Genomic DNA, 12,118 nt, shown 5'->3' with positions numbered 1-12,118 from the left:
TGGTAAGAGTATATGGTAGTGGCAATACCCTGAAGTGGACAATGGAAGATCCTAGTTATTTTACTTTTTGTTGTTTCTCTGGCTATTTTTTTTTTTTTTTTTTTTGAGACGGAGTTTCGCTCTCGTTACCCAGGCTGGAGTGCAATGGCGCGATCTCGGCTCACCGCAACCTCCGCCTCCCGGGTTCAGGCAATTCTCCTGCCTCAGCCTCCTGAGTAGCTGGGATTACAGGCACGCGCCACCATGCCCAGCTAATTTTTTTGTATTAGTAGAGACGGGGTTTCACCATGTTGACCAGGATGGTCTCGATCTCTTGACCTAGTGATCCACCCGCCTCGGCCTCCCAAAGTGCTGGGATTACAGGCTTGAGCCACCGCGCCCGGCCGATTTTTTTTTTTTTTTTTTTTTTTTTAAGTGAAATACAGGATTAATTTGGAGAATTGTCACAAATGAGAAATGATGTTTTTTCCCTTTTTTTTGGAGTTAAATGAATGACTAGCATGCCTCATTTGCACATTTCAGCTTGTTTCAAGTGTCATAGTTTCTCATAACTTACTTGGTGTGATAAACTTTTGAAAATAGGGTATTCAGGTGATAGTGGTCTGTTTCATTTTCACTGAGGAGATGACTATACACCTTTGATGATTAGATGTGGACATGGGATTAGCGAGGCCAATGGTAGATTGTGGCATTTTAGTCTTTTTTGTTTGTTTTGAGACTGGGTCTCACTCTGTCACCAGGCTAGAGTGCAGTGGCGTGATCTTGGCTCACTACAACCTTAGCCTTCTGGGTTCAAGTGATTCTCCCGCCTCAGCCTCTGGAGTAGCTGGGATTACAGGCGCGTACCACCACACCCAGCTAATTTTTGTATTTTTAGTAGAGATGGGGTTTCACCATGTTGGCTAGGATGGTCTCCATCTCTTGACCTGGTGATCCGCCTGCCTCGGCCTCTCAAAGTGCTGGGATTACAGGCATGAGCCACTGTGCCTGGCCCAGCGTTTTAGTCTTAAGTCATGTGTAGTGACAATATAGTTAAGAAATTTACTGAAAAAGTAAGGAAATAACATTTACATGTTAATATTTGCAGCATTGAAGAGGTATTGGTTAATCATGATCAGCATGTTTAACAGTCTTAATTTTATGTTATAGGATGTGTTTTAGGATATGCTGCTTGAAAACCAGGTACCTCTTAAAATAAGACTCTGATATTTTTTTAATTTGAATTTTTTTCCCCCATCATCTTTCATAATTTCTTACATGATTCCAAGGGTGGTTGCAGAGTTTGGAGCCATTTTGGGTAGCTGATCTTGCATTTTCTACCACTCTTCTTGGTCAGTTTCTAGAAGACATGGAAGCATATGCTGAGGTGAGTATACAGAAAGCTGTTTCTTAAAATTTCTGTTAAGAAAAAATAAAAATCTTAAATTGTTCTAGATTTAAGATAGTTCCAACCTTCTGACATTTAAGCAGATATTACAAGCTCATTGCAATATTTTAAACATATTTTTTTCAGGCGTTTTTAAGTTACCGGGAGAATTACTGGAAAGACTAAAAGAAATAGTGCAAGCTTCATATTTCACAAAGCTTTATATACTCTTGGTAGCTGGTATTTTTCTAAAGACATTTTCTGTGCTGTTTGTTTTATTTTTTGTTCCCAGAAGAGTCTTAAAGCAAATCGATGTTAACACACACACGCACGCGTACACACACACATACACACACGCACACACACACTACCAAGAGCCTCTAAAGACTTTGCTCTTACATACGTACAGGAAATCTTGAATCAAACTTTGGAGGACAAGCCTTGGCTTCAGCCTGCTTTTGCAGCTGTCCCAATATAGCATAGGAGCTTTAAGAGTACTACTGAAACCCTTGTTACTGGTACTTGGCTTTTCTGGCCCCACTGTTGTGGCTTAACTCTGTGCCATCTCTTATCTGAATCTCTTTGTGTTTCTCCCCTATTCAGATCAACCAATCAAGGCTCCCATAAAGATTTAGTCTCATCTTGTTTTTTTCATCTTTGCTACTTATAGTCAACAGGAATTCAGTACCTTTAGCTGTACTGATAATGTTTACTCTTTCCTAGAAAAGCAAGGAAATGTTTTACTTCTGCATTTATTTCTTTACCTCCACACCTTGAATGTCTTTTTTCATAGCTCACCTTTAAAGCTGATCTACCTTTCAGAAGCCACACATTCTGGTTTGCAGAGATGCTTCCCCTTGTTATCCTTAAGATCTCATTCTCTTCTTTTATTTTGGTGCTTAATGTTAGGTAGATATATATATTGGTTCTAGTATCCCATTTTTTGTGACTCTTGTCTTTTTCGTATATCATACTTCCTCAATTACAAATCTGTAGGCCAGGTCTTATGACCTCCCTTTGCTCTACATGTGCATGTGCATGTGCTTGGTTTGGAGGACTTACTGTTGAGCTGAGTGGCTCAAGGAATACCTAGAATGAGATTTTTAGCAGAAAACTAATTGAGGAATGGCAAAAGGTTCTGGCTTCATTTATACCTCTATATAACTAGAGCTTATGTACTAGAATTTATTTTTCCCCAACAGCTTTCTGAGTTGGTATGTGAGATTATTTCCTTAATCTGTTGTCTATTGGGTTTAATGTTGGTTTTTTGAAATAATTAGGTAAAACCCATTTTTATATTTAGAACCATGAATATTTTCATGGACCACACAATTCCTCTTTCTAAAAATGTATTCTAAAATGAATTGATTTAAATATTTGAGAATTTTTTTTTTTAAACAATGTACTACTTGAATTCACATCTAGGACCTCAGCCATGTAGCCTCTGGGGAATCAGTGGATGAAGACGTCCCTCCTCCATCAGTGTCATTACCAAAACTGGCCGCACTTCTCCGGGTATTTAGTACTGTGGTGAGGAGCATTGGGGAACGCTTCAGCCCAATTCGGGGTCCTCCAATTACTGAGGCATATGTAACAGATGTAAGTGCTTTTAGGCGTTTCAAGTGTCATTGAAAAATAAAATTGTTTTACGTTGTAAATGCTTCTCTTTACCTAGTAAACTGTTATTAATCCTTCATTTGTTTAGCATGTGTCTATGTATGTATATATGTATATACCATCTGACTGCTTTCTTAAATAGCCAGAAAAGGAATTCTGTTATATCTTATCCTCCTTTCATCCAACTCCCCTACTCTCCCATGACAAAAGGCCACTCTGAATTTTTAAATCTTACTCTTTTGTTTTAAAATAATATTTATTATAATTTTACTTTTAAGTTGTTGGGTTTCCTTTTAGTTTTTCAACATACTACGAATAGCAGACTATAGGAAAAGCCTCAGAAAGTAATCTCTGAGCATGAGATGGAACTCCCCTATGAAAACTTGTGTATTTTTGTATTCTTTGATAGCTTGGTATCAAAGAACATAAACAAATTAAAAACAAGGTAGTTAGATTACCACACTTCAGCAGCCTCAAACATTGGCTGCACAGTAGCACATCCAGTGAGGGTTCAGTGGAAAGACAGGAGAAACGAACCCCAGGCATTGTACTCTGCTTTGAATAAGGAGAGAGAAGCATGTGTGTTGCAGTCATAAAAGATTTAATCTAACCGATTAAAATTTTACTGTTAGGAATAAAACTCGCTTTTAGGAGCATATACTTTTGCTGAACATATTGCTAGATAAAATAGGATATTGAGTATATAGATACATAAAATGTTTAGTAAGTTGTGTATTCGAGCAGAAATGTCAGATCTTAAAGATAAATGAAACCAGTATAGTGGTGTTTTAAATGAATATGGTTTCAAAATGATTTAATTTAATATCTTTGCTTCATTTTCAATATCTAAAGGTGTTTGAAGACTGCAGAGTTGAAATAAAAAGCCATTAACTTACATGTAAAATAAAAGGGTTTTAATTTATAGGATAGGTGCATATGAGGATCTTTTAGGCCTTTGAGAATGGTAGAATGGTGGGGTTTTTGTTTTTGTTTTGTTTTTTTTTGGAGCTAGGGCCTTACTCTGTCATCCAGCCTGGAGTGTAGTGGTGCAATGATAGCTCGTTGTAGTCTTGAACTCCTGGGCCCAAGTGAGCCTCCCACCTCACTCAGCCCTGCGACTGCCACCATATCCAGCTTTTATTTCTTTCTTTTTAAAGTAGAGGGGTGTAATCACAACTCAATGCATCCTCTGCCTCCTGTGCTCAAGTGATACTCCCACCCCAGCCTCTCAAGTAGTTGGGACTACAGGTGCATGCCACCATGCCTAACTAAGTTAAAAAAATTTTGGTAGAGATGAGGTGTTATGTTGACTTGGCTGGTCTCAAACTCGTAGACTCAAGCGAACCTCCCAGCTAATCCTCTCAAGGTGCTAGGATGATAGACATGAGTCACTATGCCCAGCCTCAAAGGATGCTTTTAATGAAAACTATGGGTAGACTAAATAAAATCCTGTATGTATTGGTTGTTAAATATTGTAGAAATATTTTTTAGCATTTATTTGCTCTGTGTTTTTCCCCTATTTTATTAGAAATATAGTACACAATTATTGGCCATTATAGTTTAGTGGGGAATTTTGTTTGTGTGTGTATTGGAAAAATACAATTTTTGAAGATACTATATGGTAAGCGTGACAATACGTATCTTTCAAAAGAGACCATCAGCAGATAGAAACTTTAATAAGCTTAAGGTGACTTATATGTACAGTTTTAAAAGATTGATTCCCAAAAGCCCAAGAGCCAGCTTATAGTATGTGTGGGCAGGCTATTCCCTTGCTCTCAATACCATTACTGTCATGGTGTATTTCATTATAAAGATTCTGAGCTTCAGCCATTTAGTGACATTGGGGGAAATGAAGTGGGTATATGGGAAATAGAGGATGGCAGATTCCGTTTCCTGTCATAATAGCACTTTAGGATTTTTTATTCAAGATCATGTTTACATACTGTACTAAAGCTATCGTTATTATTCAACTACTGAGAACTAGAATATTAAGAGACTGCTGGCAAGGCAAGTAGTTAATTTTCAGTTGAAATTGCATTAAATAGAAAGTATTTTCTTACTTTATGGAAGCATGTGAATTTTTTTAAAAAGCTGCTTGTTTTCCCCATTTACAGGTTCTGTACAGAGTAATGAGATGTGTGACGGCTGCAAACCAGGTGTTTTTTTCTGAGGCTGTGTTGACAGCTGCTAATGAATGTGTTGGTGTTTTGCTCGGCAGCTTGGATCCTAGCATGACTATACATTGTGACATGGTCATTACATATGGATTAGACCAACTGGAGAATTGCCAGACTTGTGGTACCGATTATATCATCTCAGTCTTGAATTTACTCACACTGGTATGTGAATTATTCCTTTTTAATGTGTTGGTTTATCCAGGCCCTTAAATTGATGTGTAAGAAATTAAGGGCTTCTGCTGGCTATGATGGCTTACGCTTGTAATCCCAGCACTTTGGGAGGCCAAAGTAGAAGGATTGCTTGCATCCAGGAATTCTGGCACAGCCTGGATAACATAGTGAGACCCCATCTCTACAAAAAAATTAAAAATTAGCTGGGGTATAATGGCATGCACTTACAATGTTAGCTCTACCTGGGAGGTTGAGTTAGGAAGATCGATTAAGCCCAAGAACTTGAGGCTAAAGTGAGCTCTGATTGTGCCACAGCACTCAGCCAAGATGACAAAAAAGGCCCTGTTTCCAAAAAAGAAAAAAATTAAGGTCTTTGTTTTATTATATTATTTTTTAGTGTACATTCATCATTCTTATAATCCAGCATGCTTTCATTTTAGCATCTATTTTTATTTATTTTATTTATTTTTTGAGGCAGAGTCTCACTCTGTCACCCAGGCTAGAGTGCAATGGTGGTATCGGCTCACTCCAACCTCCGCCTCCCGGGTTCAAGCAATTCTTGCCCCTTGGCCTCCCGAGTAGCTGGGATTACAGACTCATGCCACCACACCTGACTAAGTTTTGTATTTTTAGTAGAGATGGGGTTTCACTATGTTGACCAGGCTGGTCTCAAACTCCTGCCTGCTCGGCCTCCCAAAGTGCTAGCATTATAGGTGTGAGCCACCATGCCTGGCCTATTTACTTCTATTTTTATTTATTTTTCTTTTCTTCTCTTTGTCTTTTTTTTTTTTTTTGAGTTGGAGTCTTGCTCTATTGCCCAGGCCTGGAATGCAGTGGCTCGATCTAGGCTCACTGCAACCTCCGCCTCCCAGGTTCCAGCTGTTCTCCTGCCTCAGCCTCCCAAGTAGCTGGGACTACAGGCACCTGCAACCTTGCCCAGCTAATTTTTGTATTTTTTAATAGAGATGGGTTTTTACCATATTGGCCAGGCTGGTCTTGAATTCCTGACCTCATGATCCGCCTGCCTCAGCCTCCCAAAGTGCTAGGATTACAGGTGTGAGCCACTGTGCCTGACTTTACTTTTAATTTAAAATTTTTTTGAGACAGAGTCTCACTGTGTTGCGCAGGATGAAGTGCAGTGGCATGATTTTAGCTTACTGCAGCCTCAACCTGTTGAGTTCAGGTGATTCTCCCACCTCAGCCTCCCAGGTAGCTAGAACTACAGGTGCATACCATCATGCCTGGCTAAATTTTTGTGTTATTTTGTAGAGATGGGGTTTGGCCATGTGGCCCAGGCTGGTCTCGAATTCTCGGGCTCAGGCAATCTACCTGCCTTGACCTCCCAAAGTACTGGGATTATAGGCATGAGCCACTCTGCCAGGCCTCTACTTTTAGTGGTTGATAGCTAGTCTCAGTGTATCTTTACTCATTTTTATTTGTGTGTGTTTTTTTTTTTTTTTTTTGAGACAGAGTCTCGATTTGTCAGCCGGGCTGGAGTGCAGTGGTCCGATCTCAGCTCACTGCAACCTCTGCCTCCTGGGTTTAAGCGGTTCTCTGCCTTAGCCTTCTGAGTAGCTGGGACTATAGGCACGTGCCACCACACCTGGCTAATTTTTGTATTTTTAGTAGAGATGAGGTGTCACCATCTTGGCCAGGCTTGTCTTGAACTCCTGACCTCATGATCCACCCACCTTGGCCTCCCAAAGTGCTGGGATTATAGGTGTGAGCCACCACGCCTGGCCACTTGTTTTTGTTTTTGCTTTTGTTTTTTTCTGATGAAACATTGCTCTATGCCCTAGATTCTTCCTTTTTTTCTTTTCTCTCTCTCTCTTTTTTTTTTTTTTTTTGAGACAGGATCTTGCTGTATTGCCCTGGCCGAAGTGCAGTGGTGTAATCAGAGCTCACTGCAGCCTCAAACTCCTGATCACTCAAGCAATCCTCCCACCTCAGCCTCCTGACTATCTGGGACTACAGATGCTTGCCACCAAGCCTGGCTAGCCTTTGTATTTTTTGTAGAGAAGGGGTCTCACTGCATTGTCCAGGCTGGCCTCAAGCAATCCTCCTGCCTTGGCCTCCCAAAGTGCTGGGATTACAGGTGTGAGCCATCATGCCTGATTTTCTTTAATTTCTTAACCATAAATCTCCCCCTCCCCCACTTTTATTATGGACATTCTGAAGCACATAAAAATAGGGAGAATAGCATAATAAATGTGTACATGTTTAATACTCAACTTCTATAATTAGAAACAAATGGTCCATCTGGTTTCATCTAGGCTTCTTTGCTGTCTTTTTTTATCTCCATCTGGATTATTTTAAAGCAAATTCTAGATGACATTCTTCTGGGCATTTCTGTCAGAGTTACCCCTCCCTTTCTAATGTGAAAAACTGCCCATGTTAACTATAAAATAACATGTGTCCTATTTAGGTGTCTAAACATTTTAATTTTACAGTGTTAAGGCCTTAAAATATACCTTAGATATATATTTTTTTGTAAATTAAAAGACTTTTTTTTTTTTAAAAAGATATACAGAAAATTAAGCAGAAAACAATGAGTTTCCATATAGTGTCTTCACTCCAACAGTTTCCACATTAACATATTGTGTTAGTGTGGTACATTTGTTACAAAGGAGCGAATATTTATACATTATTATTATTGACTAATTTTATAGTTTACTCCAGGGTTAACTTTATGTTATGTATTCTACAGACTTTAACAAAATGTGTAATGACATGTATCCCCTATTATCCTATTAGGATAGTTTCAGTTCCCTAAAAATCTTTTGCATTTCATCCACTCATTCTTCGGTCCCTCTCCCCACTCCTCCCTCCCTCCACCTTAAGCCCATGGTAACCCCTGATCTTTCTACTGTTTTGATGGTTTTGCCTTTTCCAGAATGCCATGTAGTTGGAGCCATATAGTATGTAGCCTTTTCATTTGGCTTCTTTCACTTAACACTGTGCATTTAAGGTTTCTCCATGCCTTTTTGTAATTTGAGAAGCTCATTTTAAAAAAATTTTATTCTTTTAGATTGTTGAACAGATAAATACAAAACTACCATCATCATTTGTAGAAAAACTGTTTATACCATCATCTAAACTACTATTTTTGCGTTATCATAAAGAAAAAGAGGTAAGTAATATATTGATAATGAATTTTGTCAACTTGAGTCACTGAAGAGTTGGACCTAATGTTGCTTGCAAGGCTACATAAGTGAAATTGAGTGAAATGAGAAATGTTAGATTTAGAATATAATGATTGTATTTGTTCTTTTAAGTTTATGTTTTTTGATAATCATACTGAATACTTTGATGAATGATGTGCCTGATATTCTTCAGACTGTGCATCTTTTGCTGTTATTTGTTAAATTTTCATAAGGGTAAAACAAGCTGATACATTTATAAAGTTACAAATTAAGAAGTACTGTGCATTTTGTAAACAAAAAGACTGGCTTTTCAACCACCCCCAGTCACCTCCACCACAGACTTTTCTGGTAGATTTTTTTTTTTTTAAAGACGGGGTTTCAACATATTGGTCAGGCTGGTCTCGAACTCCTGACCTCAGGTGATCCACCCGCCTCAGCCTCCCAAAGTGCTGGGATTATAGGCGTGAGCCATCGCGCCCGGTTTCTGGTAGATTTTTACGAAAATCAGTCTTAGGCCGCTGTTTGCATGTCTTTTGTTGTTGATTATGTTAAAATATGGTCATTTAGGAAATTTCATATTGACAGTTTTCATTTACAGTACTCTTGTGATAAAACTTCGTAGATTTGAAATAGCATACTGCTATGTGTCAGTTTTCTGATTGGTTTTTTAAAAATTAAATTGATTAATCTTAAATTTATTTGTATCATCAGCAGTTATACATATAGTGATTTATTTTCCATATAATTTTAGAAGATTTATTTTCCATTTAATTATCACCTCCTTGAATTTTTCATTTTTCAGGTTGTTGCTGTAGCCCATGCTGTTTATCAAGCAGTGCTCAGCTTGAAGAATATTCCTGTTTTGGAAACTGCCTATAAGTTAATATTGGGAGAAATGACTTGTGCCCTAAATAACCTCCTACATAGTCTGCAACTTCCTGAGGCCTGTTCTGAAATAAAACATGAGGCTTTTAAGAATCATGTGTTCAATGTAGACAATGCAAAATTTGTAGTTATATTTGACCTCAGTGCCCTGACTACAATTGGAAATGCCAAAAACTCACTAATAGGGGTGAGTCTTTAATTGTAATGACTTAATTTTATCCACAGTTAAACCTTTTCATATTACATATTGATGTATTTCACTATCATGTCAACATGTCTGTAGGATCACTGTGTGTAACACGTAGCCATATTTAAGACGTGCCTGGATAAATAAAATTGCTAGGACTATTTTCTTGTCATTATATTTAACCTGTCTTTTTCCTTTTCCATGATAAATCTTGATAAGATTTTTTATATTAGTTTTATTTTCTAGAAAATGTCTTACGAATTTCCCCTATTTGCTCTAGCATGCTTATAGAAAATGTATGTTTCTTACAGCTCAAATTTGTATAGTTCTTTTAAAATGCAGTCTCTTTCTTCTTCCCCTGGTACTTTATTCTTTGTTGCTATTGAAGTTAGTTCTTATCCATAGTCTTATATTTTGGCTGTCTACTTTTCCCTAGGAACATTCATAGAGTTGAATATTCCTTATCTGAAATACTTGGGAGTGTTTTAGATTTTGGATTTTGGAATATTTTGCTAACACTGGTGAGCATCCCTAATCTGAAAATCCTAAATCTAAAATGCTCCAAAATTTGAAACCTTTTTGAGTGCCAGTATGATGCCCCAAGTGGAAAATCTCACACCTGACCTCATGTGATGAGTCCAAACTTTGTTGTATGCACAAAATTATGTACAATATTGTATAAAATGACCTTTGGGCCATGAATAGAAGGTGTCTCATGAAACTTAAATGAATTTTGTGTTTAGACTTATATATATGCAGATATTCCAAAATCCAAAAAAATACAAAGTCTTAAACACTTCTGGTCCCGAGCATTTTGAATAAGGGATACTCAACCTGTATTCTTTCTTTTAGGAAAAAAAAAATTTTTTTTTAACTTTATTTTTTGTTTTTGATGCAGAGTCTCGCTGTTGTCGCCTGGGCTGGAGTGCAATGGCGTGATCTCGGCTCGCTGCAACCTCTGCCTCCCGGGTTCCAGCAATTCTCCTGCCTCAGCCTCCCAAGTAGCTGAGATTACAGACGCATGTTACCACACCTGGCTAATTTTTGCATTTTTAGTAGAGACGGGGTGGGGTCAGGGGGAGGGTTTCACCATGTTGGCCAGGCTGGTCTCTGACTCTTGATCTCAGGTGATCCACCTGCCTTGGCCTCCCAAAGTGCTGGGATTATAGGCGTGAGCCACCACGCGCCGCCTGTTTTTTTTTTTTTAAGTAATTCGAAGTGGCTCTGCTCTTGATTCGCATTTATTGCTTATGGCTTATGCATTTCTTCCTATTGGACCACGCAGAGTGGAAAAACATTATTTTTAATAGAAAGTAATAGTTGTAGGCTAGGCGCTGTGGCTCAGAGCTGTAATCCCAGCACTTTGGGAGGCCAGAGTGGGAGGATCACTTGAGGTCAGGAGTTTGAGACCAGTCTGGCCGACATGGTGAAACCTTATCTCTATTAAAAATGCAAAAATTAGCTGGGCATGGTGGTGCGCACCTGTAAATACTAGCTACTCAGGAGGCTGAGTCAAGAGAATCGCTTGAACCCAGGAGGTCGAGGTTGCGGTGAGCTGAGATCATGCCACTGCACTCCAGCCTGGGTGACAGAGCCAGACTCTGTCTCAAAACAAGAAAGAAAGAAAGAAAGAAATGAGTGTAATTAGGGGATAAGATTTTTAGGAGGAAAATGATAAAATCTGATATTTGTGCTTGCATGTGCTCCATGTTGTTTGATTGGATTGCCTTGTATCATTCCGTAGCTGCTTCCCTTATTGCCAGTTATGGCTTATGTTTAAAGTCTGCAGTAAACTCGTCTTCATACATGAAAGCTTGATTTTTGAGGAATTCCCATTATTTACAGATTGAAAGATATTTATGTCCTGCACTCTAGAAATAAGGAGAAAGTGGGTGGGGATGGGACAGTCAGGTGGAATGGAGTGTCTTGGCAGTATAAAGGAAAAAGGTGGATGGAAAAGGTGTAGAGTGGCAGGGTGTGCCTTTGTTTTCTTACTAACCAGGGCACCTTGCCATTTGCAGTATATGGAAAATGGAGGAAATACAGTCTACACCCCTAAAAGGCACATAACAAAGGGCTTTGTTTAGACCTGAGATCAGCAAACTATGGTCTGTGGGTCCAATATGGCCCAGCACCTGTTTTTTGTTTGTTATTTTAAATGTATAATTCACTGATTTTTTAGTATATTCACAGAAGTGTGCAACCATCACCACACTGGCGCCTGTTTTTATAAAGTTTTCTTGGGTCCGGGCTTGGTGGCTCACGCCTGTAATCCCAGCAGTTTGGGAGCCCAAGGCGGGTAGATCACCTGAGGTCAGGAGTTCAAGACCAGCCTGGCCAACATGGTGAAACCCCATCTCTACTAAAAAAAAAAAAAATAGAAAAATTAGCCGAGTGTGGTGGTGGGTGCCTGTAATCGCAGCTACTCAGGAGGCTGAGGCAGGGAGAATTACTTGAACCAAGGAGACGGAGGTTGCAGTGAGCTGAGATTGCGTCATTGCACTCTAGCCTGGGTGACAGAGCGAGACTCCAACTTAAAAAAGAAAGTTTTCTTGGAACACAGCCACTCTCA

The 12,118-nt window shown here is 38.9% G+C and overlaps 1 protein-coding gene across 3 annotated transcripts in view; it reads left to right on the top strand.

Moving 5' to 3' along the window:
* The window catches only part of SMG1 (SMG1 nonsense mediated mRNA decay associated PI3K related kinase), a 113,228-nt gene that overhangs the window by 39,740 nt on the left and 61,370 nt on the right, over nucleotides 1-12,118 (top strand). For all 3 annotated transcript variants that reach the window (XM_064362529.1, XM_012464649.2, XM_064362530.1), the window contains 5 exons: nucleotides 1,269-1,366; nucleotides 2,792-2,965; nucleotides 5,098-5,322; nucleotides 8,360-8,461; nucleotides 9,277-9,546. In XM_064362529.1, coding sequence (XP_064218599.1) covers nucleotides 1,269-1,366; nucleotides 2,792-2,965; nucleotides 5,098-5,322; nucleotides 8,360-8,461; nucleotides 9,277-9,546 — 869 coding nt within the window. The remainder of the gene's footprint in view (nucleotides 1-1,268; nucleotides 1,367-2,791; nucleotides 2,966-5,097; nucleotides 5,323-8,359; nucleotides 8,462-9,276; nucleotides 9,547-12,118) is intronic.

The sequence above is a fragment of the Aotus nancymaae genome, unplaced genomic scaffold (genome assembly GCF_030222135.1).
Source record: "Aotus nancymaae isolate 86718 unplaced genomic scaffold, 86718_ANA_hifiasm-v0.15.2.pri h1tg000049l, whole genome shotgun sequence".
Taxonomy (NCBI): Eukaryota; Metazoa; Chordata; class Mammalia; order Primates; family Aotidae; genus Aotus; species Aotus nancymaae.
Note: the sequence above shows the minus strand (reverse complement) of the source record. Positions and strands in the feature narration are given on the sequence as shown.